Genomic DNA, 25,721 nt, shown 5'->3' with positions numbered 1-25,721 from the left:
TAAACTATTAAAAAAAAAAAAATTGATTAAAAATTAATAAAATTAAAAATTATGAAAAGCAAACAACTATATTTTATAGTCACCTAATAATGAAAAAAAAAAAAAAAATTATAATCTAATATTACATTGTCACTTTATTTATTTTAATTTTAATATTATACTTAACTAAGTATTTGTAATTATTTACATTACTTAAAGTGATTGGATCAATCAAATTAGCATATTTATTTCATAATTTAATTTAAAACATGACTAAATTACGCGTTCTTAGAATAATCATACTTATATTCTGTACAAATATTATTAATTAATAATTATCAATTTTCATTAATATTGACGTCTTATCTAAAATATTGTGAAAATGGCTTATTAATTTTTTATTTTTTATTCAAAATTGTGTCAAAATTATATTTTGATTTCTCAAATTTCATGTCACAACATACAAATAATCAATATTTACTGACACAAAGACATAAGTGAACGCTTCATCACTTACATCGTCCATAACATATTAATTTAAACCATTTTACGTGGCAAGAAAACCACCCAGCCATATTTTAACCACAAAAGAGAACTTTGGCTATACAATAACATTTTTTTTTTTATATAAACTTAAATGAATTAAGTCGTTATTATTTTAAAATTGATTATTTTAATGTCTTTTTAATTTAATATTCTTTTAATTTATGATAAAAGTTTGCTTTCTGGTTCTTTACCACAAAAATATACTTTTTGTGCGTATAGAAAAACTATTAAGGAATAAGACCATAAGATTTCTAAATTAAAAGTGTAGACTGAGGACCACTAATAATTTACTATAAATTAGTAATACATTTTTAAATTTATTTAAATTATTGTCCACATTGAAATTTTTAAAAAACGAACAAGTTGATTATCTATTAATCGAATACTCTTTAAACAATTTTGAAACCATTAAAATAATAATAATTATAATACGTAAAAAATAATAGTGTAATTAGATAAACGAGGAATACATTCGTGATATTTTATTTATTGAGTTTATGAGGTACCTACATTTTCATTTTAAAGTTTTAGATTCCAAGCAAACGGAATGATATTTTTATATTATTATTATTATTATTATTTTAATGAAAATAAACATAGTAATTTTCAAAATATTCAGGAAAAATTAATTAAAAATTTGGAAATACAATAATATTTATGTAACATTAGTTTTTGACAAAATTTAATTTTTTTTTTTTTTGTCATTCAAAACTTACACAAACTTGAAATATTCAGATCAGAATTTTGTTTGTGAGTAAAAAGTTTTGAATATTTAATAGAATACAACGTATCTATATGAGGCACCACATAAGATAGTACAAAATTGTTTATTCCATCGTAAAACAATGGTTTTTTTTTTATTGATTTTAGTTACTTCTTATTGTTATTATATTTTTAACTTGTAATTTAAAAAATATTAACTGTAGAAATTTAAAACTTTTTCCATTTTATTTTTTTTACATTCACAATTACACAATTGAATTGTCATAAAATGTAAACTAATTATCGTTGCATGATAGTAGCCGATATATAATAGTTACCTACGCAATATTTTTACTTATAAATTAATAGCAATAATAATATATTAATAATATATGATAATATAATATTATAATAATAAATAATTAAAAATATATAAAGGTAGAAAAATGAAGACCACTCTGTTGTACATTAGGTATCAAGTGGTTCATTATTATGGGTGTATCAAACTTGAATTCAAATTTCAATGATATATACCACGAAAAAACGATTCTGAACAGAAACGGTCAGTTAAATTATATTACTTAATATATTTCATATATTTTTTTGATACAGCTCAACAAAATACACACATATATATATATACCATATTATTATACGAGTATTATTGTTATATATTTTTGAATCAATATTTTATACCATCTTACCGTAAAACAGTGTGTTAGAGTGAATAAGTTCATCGTTTAAATAAGTAAATTATCTTAAAATGAATGTACCTACATACTTTTAAAATTTCATTCCGTGTAAAATAATATAAGTAGAAGTTTCAAAGTAACCATGCTTATAAAACAATGTTATTAATAATAATATTAGATTTGCGTAAATTTTCCGTTTTCCTATAATTTATCTTTATAATAATTTTTACCTCAATGAATAAATTTAGAAGAACGGTTAATTTATAAAACTCTAATAAACGCGTACCTAGTATATAATTTAAGAGCGATGTAATTTCTATTTATAAATTTCAATAATAGTATATCGTTTCTCCATTTAAATTTATACATTTATAGGATGATAAATAATATATACACTAATAGGTTATAATACTAAAAATAAAAGTAAGGTAGTCTTTGTCTCTTCTTAGCTAAATATATCCTGCGTGCTTTCACGTGTAAAAAACAATCAATAAAAATGTAATTGTTGTCAAGCATATAATGTGAATTAATTATAAGCTATTGTAGCTAGCATTAATAATATAGGCATGTTGATCCTGCGATAGACTTTGAGCAAAGTAATTGCACAATTATCTTTTATTATAATTCTGCTTACTTATTAACTCGACGAGAATTTTATTCTATACTTTAAGGGTGACACAATTATTTGAGGGAGTAATGGGTGGATCTCTCTTCGCTTGGATGTGGTGATTTGGATTTTTTTATACATTTATAACTGCAGCTGTAATGTACAATTTTCAAATAAGCATCGAATTAAATAATAAAAAAATAAATAATATAATTATAAAATAGAAATTCAATAAGACGTTTAATGTGGGGCGTAGTAGAGAACCTCCCATATCAATATAGAATAGTAGTTAATTTAATCACTCTGCTTCTACCCTTTGATCGAGACTCAAGTTTTAGATACGCTGTTGAAACTTGTGCTAATATATTTATAGCCATATTGGTGCAGGTTATTTAGTTGATACGACCAAAAGTTAACTAACTTGAATAATATAGTTCTAACTGTACAAGTTACAAATAATGTTTTGTCTTGCAAATCCAATATATAATTTAACTATATGTTTAATCTTTAAAATAATAGCATATTTAATATACAAATAGACATATTAACATTTAAAACTTCAAGAGTGCAGTCATATAACAACAAGTAGGTACTTTAGAAATATCATAAATTATGTATTTATGTAGGTATCTACGTGGTGTTATGGCACAGAGCGAACGATCGATTAGTCAGTAATTAAAATAATATTCGGTAAGCACAACACACAATACACATCAGAGAAGTATACTGTGTAACCACCACTGTTTATACATAGGAGGTAGTGATCAAACCAATGTGGCGCGAGCATATTATTAACGTTTTCAAAGTTTCTAGACTGCACACCGTGTCTGCGGTGGGCGAGTGGCGGGCGGGCGGAGACGATGACGTGGCCAAAGGGACGACGGCGATGACGGTAGTGAAATGATTACCTACGCGTGTGTATATACGGGAAAACAGGGTTGTACGGCTGAGAGGGTGGTTATCGATCGTCGACGGCCGACCCGCGAAACCCATATAGGGCGCGCACATTCGCACAACCGCACCCACAGTAAAGTTGCGCCACAATCGTCCGCGTCGTCGTTGAGCCACCGCCCGCCCGCCCGCCCGACCTACCGCAGACGAACCATACGTTATTATCGTTAAAAAATACGCGATCGTCCCGAAATAGGTAGGCAACGCGCACATCGTCGCCGTCGCCGCGATCCGCACGAAACAAACGTCGTCTTGGTCTTAGCTGAATAATATCACTTTCGTTACACCGCGGTCGTTCACGTTATTTATTATTATTTTTTTTTAATAGAATAACGCTACGGCGAGTTGTAGCGCTACGCCCCTCCCGACCTCTCTCTGAACTGCGTTTCGTGTTTTATTTTTCAAAACGATAAAAAGTATCACTAGTCTCCGGTTCATTTCGTGATATTTTTGTCACACAATATTTTAATAATACCGTGGTCGGCGTGACAACGCCATGGCGGCGACACGGCACTTCGGCTGCCGCCGGTGTTGCCGCCTCGGCGGCGGTTCGCGGCTGTGCTCGTCGCCCAGCCGTCCGACTGACAACCGCTGCTGCAGTCGTCGCGTCGCCACTGCCGCCGCCCGCGCAGTCCGACGCCCAGCCGGTAGTGTCCAGAAGACAGTCGTCTCCGTTCGCTCGGAATCAAGTAACGTACATGGCAATAGTAAATAATAATAATTACAATAATGTGATAATGCTATTGTAAAACCGACATAGACGATAACTGCAAATATACACTTAATAGGTAGGTGTGGTAGATGTTTTTAAGGTATTTCATACAAATTATAATAAAATATATTACGATCTATAAGTGATAATAATTTTGATACCGCGAGCCTGTTGTATGCGTTCCATCTATCATTGTTTTTTTTCAAAACGTCTCGTTGTATTTTATCTCATCACGGCGTTAAAATAGAAAATTTCTATGTGCAATGCGTCCACATACGTACAGGCTTAAATATTTTTTGTTCACATTAAACCATTTTTTCATAAATCATAAAACATTGTAATTTGTGAGAAATATCTATGTCAATAAAACCTTTTTCTTAACTAACATTAAATTATTGGTAGGGGCGGTAGGGCTATAATTTTGAAACATATAATATTATTATCAATAATGGTTTTATCCGTATTGTGTTTATACGAATATATTAAATTATAATTTAAGTTTTAACTATATAGATAGCGTAGTGAATATTGTATATAGTTTAGTAATAATAAATTAATTACATATAAATAGAATTGTTGATAAAATATTTATCTGATGTTTAGATGTTGATATCATTGATAACTCAAATCAACATAAAAAGCGCCATAAAATAAAATATTTTTTTTTCCTAGATAAAAATAAAGTGATCCTTGTAAATTAAAATACAATACCTAATAAGCAATATTTTTTCCAATGAAAACAAGATTGAAAAGATCAGAACAATATTCAATGTTTTTATTCGAAAATATCTAACATTCCTATTTTTAATTTTAAATTTTGAGTGGAGTAATAAATGTATTAAATGTGTTTTTTTGTAGGGGATCTATCATCGCCTTTTGGAGGAATAAAAATGCCAAACTCTTAATATCTTTTGTTTTACTCTTTTACTTTCTTACTAGAACATGAATCTAGTAAGTAAATTTGGCGATAAAAATTAAAATACACTCAGTAATATTTTCAGTAATTAGAGAAAAACAAAATGAAATTAAGGAAAAGCAGAAATTTAACGTAAAACCAGTTTTTGACTAAATCGATTTTCTTGGCTTATAATTTAAAAACAAATCAACATAAATACCTGACAGTTTTCACCAAATGATTATGAAAGCATTTTATGTAAATGAAAAATGATATAATTTCAAAATAGATTAATACTTTTTGAGCTAATTATAGATAATGTGTAAAATTTTTTATTTAAAAAAAAAAAAAATCAATAGTTATCTATTTATTAATTGCTGATAAAAAGTTTTAGCTTAGTCATTTAATAAAAGGTTCTTCGTAAGTTGTTATTAAAGCTAGGTATTTAAAAATATCAAAAATATATTGGTATGATTTTTATTTTTAAAAGCACTTGAAGTTCAAAATCTAAAAAATGTATAAATATATGTATAGTTATTAGTGCATTTTTTTTATACAAACATATGAAGTTTAAATTTGAACGAAATCAAAAATTAAATTTCGAGTGTAGAATAACAATTTTATACATTTTGTTGTAATTAAAAAAATTATTTTTAGGTATTTGAAACTTTTACATTATGTTATTAATATTATATTTACAAAACGTGTTTAAAAAATCAAGATTAATATTAATCTATTCTCTATTTATAACCACAAACTATATCACATATACTAACGGTAAGGTAGTATACTCGTATATTGACTTAAAATAATGAACAATTATATATTATATAAATAAATATTATCATATTAATAATATGATAAATATAATGTTTTCAATAAAAAAATTAAATCGATCTAAGTAGTTTGAAAGCATTTACCTTAATACTAAGAACAGTAAGAACTAATAATAGATTAACTTTTTTTAATAATTGGGAAAAATAAAAGAATAACAGGAATTTTTATTAAGATTCGATTTTTGAAAAATTCAATTTTCTTGATTTATTGTTATTAAAAACAAATAACTATCAAGATATTTGAAATTTTTACCAAATTTGTATTTAAAGATTTTCTATAAATTGTATAATTTTTAACTCTTTTTGAGCTATTTACTGGTACTACTACTTTAGTTACTAGTATTAAAAAATAAAATAAAATAAACACTTTAAATACTTTTTGTACCTACCTACCTATTTTAATTAAAAAAATTATTACCTTTAAAATTTAATTTGTATTTATTAGCTCTGACATCGCGTAATGTTGAATGATCGGTATTGATAAATTAATATACTTTCTGCAAAGTTGTTTGTTTTTTTTTTTAATAGGTTTTGTTCTTATTGATTGTTATTTGTGTATTAAATTAATCATAACAAATTATTTATTTTACAGAAATAATGATCAAAGTAAAACAGAGTTTGAAATATTAAAAATGGCAAGAATAATAATTAATTAAATTATCTACATATATAATTAAATAAGATTGGAATCAATTAATGTAAGGCATGGAAATATTAAATATCTAAAAATCAATACGTTTAATTAGTTATTTCTATATAATTGTAGAATGTCTGAAAGCGATAGAAAGAAGAGATCACAATGTATAGATGTTTGGGAAGAAGCCGGCTCGGAATTCTACCAAGAAAGCTATCCAGGCATGGAAGCAGATTTAGAGGCATTCCAAAAAAATCCAAATAAGCTCTCAACTTTATTACCTAGTAATAAAACAAGAACAGGTAACGCAATATACCTTCATAATTTCATAATTAATTTTATTTGTGTATAGAAATATGGAATTTATAATAATATTATATAAACCAACATATTATAATTATTACATAATATAATAATATTAGATATTGTTAATGTAAATGTTAAAATATATTAAATCTCACTATGACATAAAATATTATTATTGGTGTGTTGTAAATATTTCATGATTCATGGTGAGTCTGTGAGATATGATATATTAGTACCTACATCATACAATATTCAGTTTATATTAATTTAACACTATAGCTACAAATATATTCGAATGTGTTAATGTTTTATACTGTTATCTCCGTCTTACAAGCGTAAAACATTGAAAATTTGCGTCTGGAAAAGTGTTCCTGTGTTGTTAGTTTCAAAATAACGAATTGTCATACGTATATTATCAAACTTAAAAGTAAAAGTACGATCTAGAGTAATTCATAGGCATTTTTTTTTTTTTCATTGGCATTTTAATTTTAAAATAAGTTATAAATGTTAAATATTATACAATTTTAAAATACTTTTAACTCGTTTTAAAAATCAATTATTGGATAATATTTTTACCTTTAAATTTTATGGTAAATTCACCTTTAAATGAAGATTAACAATACTTGAATACTATAGGTATTGCTTTTGCTGAACACAAATTTGTTATGTTTCTCGTTTAACATAAGACGTAAACAATACATTATACATATAACCGTAATATAATTTTAAAATAACATCCTTGGTACTGTTCATACGACTACAGAGTTGCTATACAAACACACAATTACCATTAATCATTATTTTTTCTAATGTACTCATCGGTTCTCACTTATTTTATTAATTTACTTAAAAAAACTCACGTTTTAAATAAAATAATAATTATTATTGTATTTTTTTTTTTAACATTTATTTAGGTAGGTACTATGAATAAGTATATTATTATTACTAGGATTAATTAGTAGAAAAACGTATGATAAAAATGCATTTTTGTCCATTGATTTTTTAAGTATTTTATTTGGCCTTTTTAGATCATTATTTCATTTTTATTAATTTTTTCGATATTTTTAAAAATGTCTGTCAATTAAAACTTTTTACACACATTTTATAAATTATTTTTATTTAGTTTTGTATATTTAAAATTTCAAAGTAACTTGAAATATCAGGTAATGTATACCTACAGTACCCAATCAATGTCATCCTGTCCAGGCATGTGAAATTGTGAACCACGAATTTTTTTTTAATTTACTAATAATATTATTTTTTATTTTCATTATAAATTATAATTTTATTATTACCTATTTATAATAATTTTTGATTTTTTTTTTAAACGATAATTATTAATTTTATTATACAATAAATTATACTACGAATATTTTGATAGAATAACAAAAAAAAAAAAAATTAATAAGTATTATTATTTTATTTTTATCATAAATTATAATTTTATTATTATCTATATTTATTTGCACAAGTTTTAGAAGCATACCACTTAGAATTACATAGTCTGCCTACTTTTCTATTCTTACATTTATTTGTTTTGTAATCCTGTGTATAAGTACATCGATTATATCTCTGTCCTCCTAAATTAGAAAAGGAACGGGCTGCTTCTCGCAATGAAATTAAAGTAGCCGGTACGTCTTAGATCCATAAAAATTTTTCTTTACAAATCGTAAATTGGTTCCTGTTGTACAGTTGTTGCAGTTTTTGTTATTCCATCAATATTATATAAAAATTATTATTATTGTTTTAAAATATTCGTTATGTTATAAGATTTAATAAAATTAATAATCATTGTTTAAAAAAAAAAAAAAAATATTTATACATATTATTATATATTATATTTATATAAATAAATTGAAATATTTAGAAATTATTATAAATAGGTAATAATACAATTATAATTTATAATAAAAATAAAAAATAATATTGGTTGGTTAAAAAAAAAAAATTGTCGTTTACAATTTCACGTTGTCGATATTCCCATTGCCCGTAGGCCGTAACATATACACTGAATAGTAAACGTCACGCGTAATTATTATTTTACAATTTTTACATGTTAATTATATTGTGATATACAAAATTATTAAGTTGTATTTTTGATTTTCAGCTAGGAAAAAAATTAATAATGGAACTGTTTGCTATCAAGCGACAGCTACATTAAAACCAGTAGAATATGGAACACTATGTCAAAATACTATAGGTTGTAATAATGAAATACAGATATCGCTAATGCCAGATCTATCAGGTAATATAATGCTAGAATAATTTTAAATAACAATTAATAATTTATAACTTTGAATGATTTTAGAGAATTTATCTAATGAGGAACTAGTATGGGAAGAAATTATGAAAATTAAAACTATGCCAATAAGCATGGCACACAAGAAAGAATTAAAAGCAAAACTAAAAGTAAGTGTAATATTTAACATGTGTCAAAAAAGTAATAATTAGAAATAAATGCAGTTAACATTGGGTAGGTAAGAAATAATAGGTAATTTATTTAGATTGTATGATATTATATTTTAAAAATATTAATTCATTAAAATAATATATTTATATTACCTATATCGATCAAATTTAGGTAGTATCAAAATAAACATTTTATTGTTCAAATAGCAGTATTTTTATTTTATAATGAAATGTTATTGTGATACTTATTATAATATTGTATTCATTATAACTTATTAATTTTTCGACTTTAATCATTATTGACTAATAAATTGGTATTAAATAATTATTGTTGCATTTAAAATAAAATATCAATCAGTGGTACCGTAAAGGTAATTTTTTTGAATCATGTCCTGTAACTTGGTTGGGTTGGGCGATAGGATGACTAGAAAAATAAAAGTCAGTAGTAAATTGTACATTATTAATAATTTATTTATATTGTACATAGTCGTATTAGTCTTTTACCTATTTTTATTCTATTCATAGGGTGAGGCCCTAACAAAAAATGAAGCCAGATGCCCTTTATTTTATTTTAATTGTTTAATATTATGTAGTTAACTACTTAGATAGTTGCTTAATTACCTAAGTATCTATAGTTTTTAGTTTAACTTAAATAGTTGTAAATATTGAAAGTACCTATGTACCTATTTAAATATTTATATTTTGTTTACAGAGTGCAGATGCTTTTAGACTTCAAGGTTTCCAACAGCTCAAATGGCAAAAGCGAAAAATTTGTAATTGTTTGAAAACCAAGTGGTTAGAGTTTTATAATAAATTTAATTTGTGGAGTTCAAGTTTGAAAAAAATCGAAGGTCACTGTGGTGCAGGTGTAGTGGAATTCTTTCTTTTTATAAAATTGTTAATTTTTTTAAATGCTTTTACAATGGTTGTGGTTTTTATTGTATTGATATTTCCTTCAGTTTATTGGGTAGAATTAAAAGAAGGAATCGCACCAGACCTCTGGAATGAATGTGGTTCGAGTAATGAGAGTGCCTCAATTGAATGTTGTAGTGCTATTTATGAGAATACTACTAGGATAGTTAGACCTCGAGTAAACATGCATTACGTTATGGATATTATTCAAGGTACTGGCTGGGTTGAAACGACGCCTATGTATTATAGTTACTATCCCAATCAGCAGTTCAGTATTGGAAAACTATTCACTTATCATGTACCGTTAGCATATATCGTTTCAACCATTAGTTATTTTATTTTATTTTTTTTGATCATTGTTAGAAAATCAATTAAAGGATTTAAACAAAGAATGGTAGAAACTCAAGTACAATATTATTTGTACTCCAACAGCATTTTCATTGGATGGGACTTTTGTATTAACAATAAAATATCGGCCATACTAAAGCAAAAAGCAATATTCAATGAGCTGCGTTCGTTTTTAATCGCTGATAGACCGAAGGTCGAGAACAGGAATCGCAGTAAACAAATTAACATTATAACAATTAGGTTGCTCATTACATTTTTAGTCATTATGTTAATCGCATCTGCTTGTTTCTCAGTTCATATGATTTTTTATTACTCTATAAAGTTGTTACAGCGAGACCAAACATTCATGTGGGCGTTTTTGTTAGAATTTGCGACCCCGGTAGCGATAACATTTTACAACATAGTATTGCCAATTATCTTTGATGTTTTTTTAACGTTTGAAAATCGTTCTATGTATCGAGAAACCCGATTATGTATATTGAGAATAATATGTGTGAGATTATCGCTGTTATTCGTATTGTTGAATTCAATTTATAGGCTGATTAACTGCGTGCGGGAAAAATCTCAGTGTGCAAGTGCATTATGCAGTTCCCCGCTCTGCTGGGAAACCTATGTGGGTAAAATAATGTATAAGCTTCTTATTGTTGACGTCGCATGTAAGATCGGAATTACCATTTTGATTAGTTGTCCCCGGAGCATACTTGTTAGACATTTTAAAAATAATTTTTTCCAAGTGATGTGCAAGCAAGAACTTAATTTAGCGAAACACGTATTGGATGTTATCTATATTCAAATAATCGTATGGTTAGGTAGTTTCTATGTTGCCCTGATACCAGTTCTTGGACTGGTATCAATGGTGATAATGTTTTATATAAAACGATTTTCTTGTATTGTTAACTATAGCTTAGCTCAAAAGGTATACAGTCCGTCGCGAACACATACAATGATCATGTCCATGTTACTCATGTCTTACATTCTATGTGTGACTACGTGGTTGGCGGCCGTATCAAAAATAACGCCATCTAGATCATGCGGTCCGTTCAAAGGACTACCGTCTGTTTGGAGGGTTTTAATAGATTTCATACACACTATACCTTCGTGGACGATTACATATTACGAAATACTATTCAGTGTAAACTTTGTAGTCCCGTTAATTTTCATACTCTCGTGCATTGTTTACTATTATCACACTGTTATGAAATCCAATAAAAAAATGATAGTGGTTCTACGCAAGCAGCTTGTACTTGAAGGACACGACAAACAGTTTTTGTTGAACCGGTTGAGTGCATTTATTAAACAACAAGACCGACGTCGCAAAGCCACTGAAAATAACGGTGAAATCGATGTATTACTTTCTTGATTTGCACAAAATATAATCAATAATCGTTTCAGAAAATTTGGTGATTTTAGGGTGCTTGTATGTTATTACTGTAATAATTGGTCAGTGGTATTTCTATTTTTTTCTTGTACATTTGAACTGCTTAAGTTTAGAAACGGTTTATTTAACAGTTACCGAAATATATGTATACCTATCCGACATTAGTACTTGGGTACCCACTTTGTTTTTACCGAATAGTGAAGTAAAATATTTGTTTAAACTTCAGTACGTTATTGCTTAGGTTTGATATTTAGTTTGTTTATTATTTTATTACTTTCGTTAAAATATGATTTTTCAATATTATTGCATAAATAATTAACATTTGAAAAATTTAATTTGAAACATATTTAATTATGTATGTACTGTAATTACCTACATGATATGAGTTTATTATGTACCCATTCAATATTCTGTCTTGTAAACAATATTATATTAATAATACCATATAAAAGAGATATATCAAAATAATTAACAAATATTTAAATACGTAAATGTATTAAATATTATAAATATGTAAAAACTAAAAATCGTATTAATAATATTAATAGTGTAAACTATTCAGTTCAAATAAAATAAACCATTAACGTGATCTCTGTGAGAGTTACACAATTTAAACTCAAAAATTCATGTAAATAAAATGTATATTTATATTACAGCATAAATTATAATATTTAATAATTGTATTTTTAATTATATTCATGTTAAGATATTATATATTAAATAATATTATAATGTTTACTTTTAAGTCTTAATCTAATTTTACATATTATACAATTTTGGGTGATATTTTTTGGACTGTCTTCCTTATACATTTTGTTTTGTGTTTATTATTAATATTTTTGTCATACAAATTTTTTTTTACTATAATTTTTATGAATAATATTTCAAATGTATGTAATAATCAAAAAAACACACTCACACAAACACACACATATATAATATATACATACCAAATTATATTTGTGTGATCAGAATTCCACGCTACAAATTGATGATAATCATTTAAGATTTTACTGCAGTACCCATATTTTTGGAAAATTATTTTCTGATCACTTCATATTATATAAAAATATAGTCATGTATGATAAATGATTATTTAATATTCATGAATATATATAATAATAAATAGTATTTTATTGAGATATTTAACTCTTTTTTTTTAATATCACCTATCTATGTTATGTTTTATATTTAAATATTAAAAAAAAAATGTATACCTTTTATATTATTATAAGTTTTCTTATATGATGTAAAATGTAATTTTATGACAATTGACTTTAGGAGTTACTTGTGTTGAAAATGGCATAGCCAGGATTTTATAATTTTTTTTAGAGCAAGGAGAATAATAAGTTATTTATGTATAGGGAATGCATTACTAGAATGCTTCATAAGTTTGGTGAGCTGATATATGGTTAAAATTATAATTTTATAGTAACCTTTTTTACAAAATTTAACGCATGGAAACATATCATAAAATAAGTTCATGCAACATAAAAACAATTTTCACATTTACCTAACATTTTATTCAAATTTATATAGTCATAAAGTTAGGACAATAGATATAAAGCAAAATTAATTACCATACACATAATGAGATACTGGCAATTTTTTTAATTTTACTTCATGCATAAGTTGTAAAACCAGAACAAATCATTATACACAATTATATAATGAAATGTTATTATTTTTTAATGTTTCACACATATCAACTTTTTCCAATCAACTAACACTGAAAAATTATGTATTGTTTTTAATTTAAATATTCAAAATGTAATATTTAAATATCAAATATAAGTTAATATTTTTCAAATTCTACTTAATAGTTGAATCCAACATTCACATCTTTAAGTAATTTAAATTATAAATATTTACAGTACCTACATGGCAAACATTACAATTAAGTGTACATTCAATAAACACTTTGGTGTTATGACAATAATTAATGTGTAACTTTTTGAAATAATTGTATAGGTAGTGTTTATATATTGTATTATGTAAGTAATGACTTTTTGTAAACGTTCAACTTGATGATTGGACCTTACATTCGTATAGGTATTTTAAAACAAATATATTAAAGTGCAATCAAGGTAACTACATATTATAATTTGTTCTACCGAATACTCAAAAATTACAATGTTATTCTTTTACAAGCCAGTGACATTACTTAAGTAATAGTTTGCGTTCTTAGCGAATTGTTCAAACCAAAACATATTTCATTATAGAATCGAATTACATACAATAGATAGGTACTAAAAATTGTCCGTGTCCGAGCATACAAAACGACTCCCCAAGCTCCCCAAATATCAACCATTAACATTTTATGAATACTACTACTCAAGCATAGTATAATGATAACAATAATAATAATAATATAATATTAAATATGTATAGAAATGTGTATTCATCACGAATTAAAGCGTAATTCTATCATCACGGAGTCGTCAAGTCGACCTGTTTTTCGTTTGAAAGACGAGTAGTGAGTACACTCGGTAACTCGTACGCTTTCGAATACACAATAATAATTAATAATGATAGTACAATATTATTCACGTACGAACGCGAGCACAGTAGCGCGCCACGACGGTCGCGTTGATCTGCCGCGCCAAACGATTTCAGAAAGGTACTCATCGACGCCGTTAGATAGCGTTGACTAAACGACAATGTATCGATGGCCCATCGAAAGCGAAGCGTCGACCTACGTACGGAACTTTAATCGCAACCATTCGCTACACCATACGCCGATACGTTTTTTCACGACTTTTCGATCGGCCTAGAAGACTGGCCACCGTCTGCCATCCACTTCTTTAAGGCAAAGTAACTGTGACAAAAACGCAAGACTAACGTTGGTCTCCGGAATATTATAGCTTAAATAATCTGGCAACCGTTTACCTCGTTGCATCAGTAGTGGTTACAACTTAACCATTACAAATCATATGATGAAGCAACTACATGATCATTTACGTGATTAAATTGAGTTGCGCCAATGAGATCTTCTCCAGAGGATCTCATTGGAATTCTGATGCCTCTCCACCTCTACTGATGCCAAAATAATATTTTCTTATTTTTAATAATGTTTTGATAGCTACTAGTCCGAGATAAGATTTTCTTATTCGGACTAATGATTTTAATCCAACAGAGAATTAATTAATAATTTTACTCTTTAAATTATTATAACCTTATATACCACCTACATACGGTTTTTTAAGTTTCTAACCGTTAACTTATTTATTTGGTATTTCTTGAGTTGTACACTTTTTATTTCGTTATTGAATATTGTAAAGAATGCCCAACGACGCAGTCAATACTATTTGTCAGATGAAAACTTACCGCGTTGCACATCGCATCAGTGGCGGAAGACGGAAATGTAATAAATGGGTCGTCTTCTATCGATGCCGCCGTGCGGTACAGAATATTTAATATTATTGACAACGTATCAAGTACATACACGTTTTATACTACTATGTACCTATTATCCACCGCATCATTCAGTTCACCATACGCATACGAAGTGCAAGCCCGACGGCAGCTGAAACTATCTGTAATGGGAATATAGAATAAACTTACGCGAGTTTCAATCGGTTTTCCTCCACCGTTCGGCGCGTTCTTATTTTACATAGAGTATATAAGTCTAGAAATATCAGCTAAAACCTAGAAATTCAAACATTTTGAATCAAAACCGTATTAATAATATTACAAAACCTACTTAAATAATTTGTAACAATTATTATTCATGTTTACATTTTATTCGATTTTAAGCGGATCGATGAATATTTTTTGTTTTACATTGTGAAATTCACAATGCTGTATGATGTGTACTTACCTTTATATCTAAATATATATTATATATATTTATTTTAATTTTAAATTTGTGTGTATCTCGTCGCCTTTTACAGCGGTTAGGGGACTTTCATCAAATGCTCGTCACTGAGAATGCTGTACATAATACATGTTATCTATCAGCAAAAAATAATATTTTAAAATGTTCCTAAAATAATTGATACTGATCACAATGTTAAAATTATAATTGTAATAAAATTTATTGTTAACTATCCTTAGAAGTATAGACTGACAATTTGTTTTAGTACTCAGAGTCGTTTTGAGTAACCAATGATTTACTATTAAAATATAATTTAACACATTTTTTATGTACAGTGACCTTTTTAATGAAAAGCTATACTCGACACCAACTATGTGTAACGACTTTCCCACCTTTTGAATTTATTAAATTATTTATGAAGTATTAATTGTTTTCAAAATAAAAACTTACATTTTACTTTTTTCAGTAAAAGTGACGATTTACTATGTAAATTACTTAGTCGAAATATTTTTTTCATATTCTAAAATTTAACTATTGAAGTTAAATAGTAAAGCACAGTAAAATATTTTAAGTATCGATGAATATTATTTAAGAAATATGGGACACAAACAAGATTAAAATATAATATTTTATTTCTAATATTTTTATTAGAACTATTATCAATTAATAATCAGAACTCCGGATTTAGGAAAAGGCATATGATAACTATTTTATTTGCTTTTTTTAGCTTTTAGTAATGATTTTTAATAAATTTAATATTAAAATAATTATGTAAAAAAAAAATAAAACGAAAAAATAGTATAGCTTGTTATTTTACACAATTTACATTAGTAGGTAGTATAAAAGTATAAACTATTAAATACATTATAATAAGAAAAATGTAGATCTTTAATTTTAATCATATACTAGAAAATATGTTCTATAATTCAAAAACAATTCTTTTGAATTAAAAGTGGCTATCGAACGATTGGAAAACTCCTTTTTGGCCGAACGACTGAGAACACTTCAAATTAACAAAGAACTTACCGTTGACCCAAAAAACAATAAGATTGAGAACGAATTTACGTGCAATGTTACCATATCATTTATTTGGCTTTTGAAAATTCAGTATACATAAAATAAATATTCTTGAAAAAAGTCATAAATTAATAATTATAATCGTATACAAATAAGCGCCTAATAATATGTAGGTAATATATAATATGAATAAAAAATTTAAAATATGTAGAACTTATAAAAATATCTAATACCTGAGTAGTGTATATATGTATAAAAAAAAATGTAAAATATGCAGAACTTAAAAAATTATGAAGTATATATGTATAAAAATGAAATAAATATAATATTTTGTAATGACAACTTAATTATCTATATATCAGTTATAGCGGGATAGCGTAAGCCAATATACTTTGAATATTTTAATAAATTATTAGAATTTTTATTCCCCACATACCATTATGAATATTAAATATTTTATCCTTTTGTTTTTTTGGCATTTTTTTTTTTTTATTCTATTATCGTAGCTATTTTTAATATTGTTTCTGCTTGAGTTTCAATTAAAGCTTTAATAGCTATATATATTGCTGGATGAGAGCTGTAAAATTGACTAACGACTATTATAATATCATTCTATCGTATCTGGTATCTTAGTTACTATATTAATATCCGGCTAATCCGATAAAAGTCTAATAAATATCAACAGATTATTGTGCTTATATTATCGATTAATTAAATTTGGCAACGTTGGAAAAAATAAAAAAAATTTAAGCGTTTTCAATCGTATTTTACCGATATTCTTATCTATGAAGAGATATTTAATAGCTAATATTATACTAATTATTATAAATAGTTTGAAGTTTTAGTTAATTTTCGTCTATATGAGACATAATATTGTTTAGTTACAATAATATATAAGATGGCCGGCAAATTGCTAAAATATTCAAAATATTATTTTTTTTTATTAAGTTATGAAATTCTTAAGTGTCTATAGAAAATATGTGGAAGTATAATATTCTTACACTCAAAATGTAAATACAAAATATTATGGTTCAATAATTGAAATAAGTACCTATAACAAATTATATTATCTACCAAATAACCTTTAAATTTAATATTAGCATCATAAATGTTGACAAAAAAAAAAAAAAAAAAAGTGATAAAATAATAATAAAATCAATTGGTACTAGTACTATTTTCATATTCCTTCAAAGAAGTAAAATGTTTAAATAAATATTTTGGTTATATGTACCAGTACAATAAAAAATTAAAAAAAGTAAAAGAAAATATAAAATTGTATACAGGGTTATTACATAAAACATGATACAGATAAACTAAATAATACTCAACTAAATTAAAAATGTATTTCCTTGTGTATGGATTATTAGTAGTTGGCAAGACGCATGCACGTTCTCAACTAAGTAGTAAGTTGTTCTGTTTAAATAGATAACAATATTGTCTACCAAAATTAGTAGGTTCATTACTAGAGTTATGAGGTTTTTATAAAATATTTTTTGTCTAATTCCAGAGATTATTTGGTATTATTAAATAATTAATAATAATGACTCTAGGTACCTATAGTTTGATCACTTGTCAAAAAGTAGCCTAACCTGAGGCTTAGTAATTTTTCAATAAAATATACATATGTATAGTTACAAAAACAAAAAACAAATAAGTACCATATGTGTATATAATTTATTGTGAACTACTTGTATTAATAAATATTGAGTGCAATTTTTCTATTACAGGTAGATAGATAGTTAGTATTTGTAATAATTTTATAGTATCATATGCGTTTTGGTAATTAATCTTTAGTCCAATTAATTATATTCATAAAATAACTACCTAATGACAAATACCATCAATATTGTACCTATTGTTTTATTATTGCTATACAATTATTTCTATTCAATATAGTACTACCATGAGTAATAATATGTTTATAGTGTATAAGTTCCCAAACTGTGAGTCATTAATTTGTGATTATATTTTGGTAGGTCACGTTAAGTTTTAATATATTTATATATATACAGTAGCGTATTTAGCTTTTTGCCGCCCATAGGTTAAATTATACTGGTGCTGCTACCCTTATCTCACAATATACTAAGGAATCAACAATATTTAGTTTGAACTTTTCATGATAAATTTTTATATGCACATTTTTTTTTCAAAAAATTTATAAAGTCCTAAAAACAAACAAATTTAAAACATAATAGATTTCAGGCCTAATAGTTTTCATTACTTGTCAATACGATTCTTGTTTAAGTATCTTGTTTGATTAAAATATTGACTTTTGAATTTGGAGAAATCAAAGTTTTTATTCTGAAAACCGTATACGACAAAGAGTGATCACAAGTTATTTCATTATACGTCCAAAATGCAGGATCTTTATCGAAAATTATTTTGTTATTTTATTTATTCTTATAATTTGAATCAAAAACATCATTACACACAGAAATACATAATATGTTATCATCAATTATTTTTTCAACAATACTTGAATTCTCGAAGGTACCTAGTATTGGAAGTGTCAATGGTGTCTTACATTTCGTTATCTACTCTATCTACTAATTATTAAAAAAAAAAAATGTTTACATTTTCAAAAGTACTATTACTATATAGTTTACTCATATTGTTGATTATTTGTTCAGAAATTTTTGAATAGTTTAAAGCATTTTCATGTCTGTTTAAATTGTTTAAGTTTGTAGAAGAAATTTCACCAGCAATTCACAGTACAGCCAATTTTTATTTCAAATATATTTGAATAATTTTTATTAGAAGTAAAAAACGAATCCAAATTTTTTGTATCCTTAGATACCTTTATATTGAGACTAATATGAAGCGAATACTCCAAGATTTTAATTAATTGCATAATAATTAAATCGAATATCATAATATTAAAAATTATGATAAATTGACTTTCCAGTGGGTGCACTATACACTATACATTATACATTGACTGTACCGGAAACCTTAATTTATTAACAGAATTAGACAAAAGTAAAAGAAAAATAATGTATTAAACACTAGTATGTGTTTATATAGGTATAAATAATACAAATATATTCGGATTAGGCGTTAAAACTTAGAACTAACCTTTTTTCGTAGACATCTTTGAGATGTAACTAAATTTACTATTCATCTACTTGTCAGTAACATAGGTAAACTATTCAGAAATTCTTAAATTAATATTTAAAACTGTCATGGTAATATAATATGTTAACTTTTAGTAATGTTACTGTTATATCACCGATTAAATATTTTTGTTGAATCATGTCAAAATGTTTAAGAGTTTACGTTGAGTTAGATGACTCTTAAGAAAGCTAAGATTAAAATAAATTGGTGTTAAATTATCTGATCTTGAGGGGGGGGGGCAAAAATTCCAATTCAATAAAAACGAAATCCAATCCACAGACTTGCCTAGATATTCACGATTACACTTCGAGTATCAAACTTATCAATATCCCTTAATTAAAATTAAATTTTTTATAAAATATTTACATACCTAGTCAATATATCAGGAAATAGAAAACTATAAAATGCAAGGAAGCTAAATAAGCCATTGAATATTATTTGTTTGATGTTATTATTTATTATTATTATTGTGTTATAAAAACTCGAGATTGATGTAATTTTAAATAATGAAAATCTACAAACAAGCATAATTATTTATATAATACACATTAAGTTATTACGGGATCGCAATATTTTGACACATTTATGATTTGTTAGTTTTATTTTCTAGTATAAAATGCAATATACGTATACCTATGTCTACTAAAAAGCCATACAAATAACTGTTTCATGTGTGAAAAATATAGCTTAGGGTTAGTTTTAAAAGCACGAAAAATTTAATACTAAGAAAATAAGAAATGTGTACTGACATTATCAGCTCTTGCTCAGACTTCTATACATTAAAAACTAATACATTTTTAATAACAAATTATAATTTACTTTACACTACACTGAAGAACATATTACTTTATCCTTACAATATTATATCACTAATCAAAATACATATTATATTTTGTGCCATAGTCGAATTTAACGTAGAAATATAGAATATAGTTTTTATTATATCTTATAATAATTATTACACTAGACTGTCATAAATGTAAGTCATAATACGTATGGCATGAGTTTTAATGAAGGTAAAGTAAACGTTAAGCTAAAGTGAATGGTATTATTAATTTTGATCAAGAATACGCGTAAATAATCGAATTTAAGTTGAATTTACGATGGAAAAAAATGATTACGCCTATCTCACGTATAATAATTGTGTTATAGTTTTGATTTGTTTCTACAAGACGATGTCAATATATCAGAAATGGTGAAAAAATAATGTCATCTGGGAAATGCGCTGGTAATAAAGTCCAGTAAATGTTTAGGGAATTGTTGCACGGTAGTAATAATTAAATATAACATCATTTAGAACATGCGTGATATCGTCTATTGCTCTGTAGATTTAAAGTAATCGTAAAAAGGTACTATAAAAGGAGCCCGATCATCGCAACACGCCAACAAGTCACTCAAGCTATCGACGAGACAGTATCTCCGCTTCTCGAAACAAAATAGTGAGTATTTAGTTTATTTCTTTAAATATTTCTGAACAAACAAAAGCTTAAGAAATGTTATGATAAATTTATGTTTTAATTTTTAAAAAAACGTTTATAATATAATAGTTGTACTACGTAGTTTTTTTGTAAAACATTATGTTTGTATAGCTTATTATCTCATGCTTGATGTTAGAATAATAATAAGAAATAAAACTTTTGCTATAGAGTAATTTTATAAAAATTTAAACCAAGTTCAATTTTAAACTATTTACATTGATTATCGATACCATATTACAAAAATATGCAGAGATTCGCAGTTTAAAGAAATATTTTATTTTATCTGGGATTATAAATAGTTGATGACTATCAAACTCTACACCCATTTTAGACTTTTAAAGTGTTAAAACGTAAATTAGTAAATTTTACAAAGCTAAATAAGAATTTTTTTTTTTTGGTTCAAAAACTTGTATAAATTCTTCACATTTTTAAAAAAACTTAATAAAATATACATTGTTAGTTTAGTTCAATTTAGTAATTTATTAAACAGCATTTCATCAAACCTAAAATATGAATTCATATTAATAACATTGTTATTAAATTAATAGAATTAGGTATCTACTAGCAAATTTAATTTTAAAATTAATCACTTTAATTTTACTTTTATAATAATTTCATTTAATAATTATTATTTATAATATATATTATATATTATATAATAATTATTATTCAAAATATTTTAATTTTTAAGTACTGAATGTACTCATAGGTACGAAGCGTTCTAACATAATTTGGATAATTACTAAACATTTTTAGCATATAATGATGATATTAATAATAATGAACCCATATAAAAATTAATTTGAAATTGTTAACTGTAGCCAAATAAATGTTAAATTAAAATTGCTCATTACTGTATATAATATATATATATTATATATAAATCGTGTTAAAAAATATATAAATCAAAATACGACGAAAGTAACTAGTACATATTCATTCAAAAGTTTTCTACTTATCAAGTGTTTTTAAATTGAATAACATTTTTGAGATAATCATTTGTCTGTTTATAAAAATAATGCATAATAAAAATAAAGGTATCATTGTTACGTATAGTCTACTTAGCAAGCGTGACCATTGGCTACCCGCTAGTCATGGAGTTTGATTAAAACTTACATTTAAAAATTCATCTATAATATTATACTATAATTATTTTTTGTTAACGGTAAAATTAAGATAAATAAGCCTATCATAATACAATGATTAGTTGTTAACTCTTTGTTAGTGTAATAGGTACGCGAAGTTATTACCTGATTTTTTTTCTGTCTTAGGTACTTTTAAATATTTCTTTAACAATGAGTAGATACACATTGTAATTAAAAAAATGAAATGTGCACATTGTTTAGTTGTTTAAATAAACAAACCAACAAAAACCGATAAGTAAATCATATTTAACAACAAAAATTGATAGATAGAGTACACGTAACAATTGGGTGTCAAAATAAGTTCATGCTGTTTCAACGGCTTTTTTCTCATTCTAAATTGTAAAATAATTATTAAATATTTTATAGTTTTATACGATAAAAACGTATGGTACACAATGTTTCCCAAAATAAATTATCAATAAGTAATAACTAATAGCCAATCTGAATTAAATGTATTGTAATGTTTATTGTCTACATACTTTCGTAATAATATAACAAACAACAACAGCAATAATATAAGAAGTTTTCCTGTAAAATCCTTTAAATAATTATTGTTTAAATAAAACATTTAAATTTTTCGTTAAAATCGTCTAAATAATGGGTTGTTTGTAAATAATAATGATATACGAGTACGTAATTTATAATGATAGGTATATTAATTATCATCTTGAAATCATTAAAGCGTGACATTTTCAGTCCAAAGAAACGCCGCCTAAATTCAACATGAACTTCAAGTGCACCGTAGCTGTGTTCCTGCTGATGGTAGTGTTGATGTTCGCCACGGACTCAACAAACGGATTCAGAAAACCGCCTTTCAACGGTAGCATCTTCGGAAAGCGAACAATTTCTTATCCGGGTACGTCACACAGCATTCGTTTAACATCACTTTGTCCTTCCCTTCATTCAGTTTTGAACAAAAAACAATCGTTAAATATTCCAAAGGTGGATCGTTACGAGTACAATTTTATTTATTATACACGACCATAAGGATTTACAAACTGCTCATTTTTATCTCTCTTCGCCGTGCACCTATATCTACTATTGAAAATACGACAACAGTGCATTTTCATTAAATTTTCATACCATAAAAGTTGTTCATAAAAATTCCAACAAAATGATTGTACTAAAGTTTTTTATAACAACAGATTATTTGGAAAAAAATCACTAACTGTAAATATTTTGGATGTAACTTAAATATAAAATGAAACATATATTTGTAGAAATAATTGCCTATAGCTACCCCTTAATAATTGCAATTCTCGATATTATGATGGTCACTGGCCAGTGAATAAAAAATAAAAATAATAATATTATAAATGTAAAAAATTAGCATTAGTAAGTTATTGTATTATGTATTTTTTTGATTATGTATTGTATTTTTGCGTAGAATACGAAAATCCTGGAAAAACTATTTACACCATGTGCGAGATTGCATCGGATGCGTGCCAAAACTGGTTCCCCACAAACGTAGAGAAGAAATGAAATGCTCGCACCTCAGCCCAGTAGAAAATGAAACGTCAACCTGCGACGTTTTAAATTCAGTAGTCAAAAATATGTAGTAGAATGAACCGTGTTTTTGGAATTTTTTTTTCTAATAAAATGCTTGTCTGATATAAATCACAAAAGATGTCTTAGATTATTTTTATTTTTCATCCTTTTCAAAATAACTGTCATTCAGTGCCGTCTGTGAAAGACAGAACCAAATTTTTTTGATAACCCTCAATCCAACACTCTCCAGACTTAAATAATTCAGTGAAATTTCTAGTTCGGATTAAGACTTAAGATACATAATAAGAGGTCGGAAGTAAACCGTACGCGTGATCGTTTGATAAAAATATTATTTTTAAAAATGCCTTATTGATAATTCAATGATAATCTATACAGGTAATATCAATCGGTTTTTTAGACGAAAACTAAACTATATTTTCACTTTTGTCTAACTATACAAATTTAAAAATTCATTTCATTTATTAAATTTAAATTTGTTATATTAAGTTTATTTGAAATTAACTTGAGATTATGCCACTAATTTCAATTTTTATTTTAACCTATATTTGATTTTATAAAACATTTAAGAACTTTTAAATAGTGATTTAACCGAATTAAAAAAAGTAATATTATTGATAACAAATAAACTTCATAATAAATTTAAATATTAGCAATTTTCTTTTCCAATTATTAGTTTTGTTAGTAGATATTATAGACACAAAGTACACACTTCTTGATAATAAATATAACTTGTAAGTTGTAAAACACAGTTTGGTGACACTGACATGCTGACAAGTACTAATTGCACTTATCTATATTACAGTTGTACACATTATAAAAAATTATCACTACAGGGCTTGGATTTGTATGTATTTATTTGATCAAAATATGTATTTATACAACCAAAATAATATGTACTAAAAAACTTAAAATATATAATATTATTAATATTAATACAATACCGATTCGACGATATTATATTATCAAGGTGTAAACTATTAATTTACTAATGAGGATTTTTCAATTATTCTGTATTCTGAAGGAAACACGCTGTACATATACATAAAAAAGGCATTGCACATGTTAAATTGTCAAAATTGTCTAAATATGTGAGAAAAAAATAGAATAATTCTGAAATATATAAAATCATGTATTTATGATTAAATGTGTAAAATCGATTACACTTTATTTTATGAAAAATCTTGTCACGAATTAATTGACAAAATCTTTTCACAGTGAAGATTTATGTATTTACATATAAATCCGAGCCCTGTTGATCACTTAATACGCTCGCGTTTAAGTAATTGTCTACACCGAACTCCTTTAAATACGGTCGGCATTGAATCTCCAACAATATGATAATTTTCAAACTATCATCAGATTTTAACGTTTCCTTGTAATATGAATACATGAATATTTTTCAATCAGTTCAAGTACCAAAATTTTTAACGAAAAACCTTTCATTATGACTAGGATAGAGGATTTTTAGCATTTGTATATTTGTTTTGCACAATCATAAAAATAGCAAAATAATAAATAAATATGTTTTATGCTAAGATTAAGCTATTTTTGTAATTTAATTTTGCATATAAATGTATATTTTAAGGTATTTTTGCTTTTAGGGCATATCTGTTCTATTTTATACTTTTTGGTACATTAATGAATTAATTAATAATTTTATAAATATTTTCTTCATCGACGTTTTTATTTCATACAGCCTATATTTAGTAATATGATATGGTCGTTGAACAGAGG

At 25.9% G+C, this 25,721-nt stretch overlaps 2 protein-coding genes across 7 annotated transcripts; both read left to right on the top strand.

Annotated features, from left to right (window-relative positions):
• Nucleotides 1-3,622: 3,622 nt before the first annotated feature.
• On the top strand, nt 3,623-12,355 carry LOC112594914 (transmembrane channel-like protein 7). Of its 5 annotated transcripts, none has more exons than XM_025339931.1 (6): nt 3,623-4,166; nt 6,513-6,618; nt 6,687-6,856; nt 8,968-9,105; nt 9,169-9,269; nt 9,982-11,889. In XM_025339931.1, exons 3-6 carry the CDS (start codon nt 6,688-6,690, stop codon nt 11,887-11,889), a joined length of 2,316 nt encoding a protein of 771 aa, XP_025195716.1. In that variant the 5' UTR covers nt 3,623-4,166; nt 6,513-6,618; nt 6,687. The 5 variants fall into 5 exon arrangements, with proteins under 5 accessions (XP_025195716.1, XP_025195718.1, XP_025195719.1 ...); XM_025339933.1 differs by having other exon boundaries at nt 3,623-4,171; XM_025339934.1 differs by having other exon boundaries at nt 3,623-4,184.
• Nucleotides 12,356-21,203: 8,848 nt separating this feature from the next.
• LOC112594923 (neuropeptide SIFamide) lies at nt 21,204-24,103 on the top strand. Of its 2 annotated transcripts, none has more exons than XM_025339944.1 (3): nt 21,204-21,294; nt 23,175-23,334; nt 23,866-24,103. In XM_025339944.1, exons 2-3 carry the CDS (start codon nt 23,202-23,204, stop codon nt 23,958-23,960), a joined length of 228 nt encoding a protein of 75 aa, XP_025195729.1. In that variant the 5' UTR covers nt 21,204-21,294; nt 23,175-23,201; the 3' UTR covers nt 23,961-24,103. The 2 variants fall into 2 exon arrangements, with proteins under 2 accessions (XP_025195729.1, XP_025195730.1); XM_025339945.1 differs by having other exon boundaries at nt 21,237-21,294; nt 23,161-23,334.
• Nucleotides 24,104-25,721: the final 1,618 nt, after the last annotated feature.

Source organism: Melanaphis sacchari, unplaced genomic scaffold, assembly GCF_002803265.2.
Source record: "Melanaphis sacchari strain LSU unplaced genomic scaffold, SCAv2.0 Contig247_pilon_pilon, whole genome shotgun sequence".
Lineage (NCBI taxonomy): Eukaryota > Metazoa > Arthropoda > Insecta > Hemiptera > Aphididae > Melanaphis > Melanaphis sacchari.
Note: the sequence above shows the minus strand (reverse complement) of the source record. Positions and strands in the feature narration are given on the sequence as shown.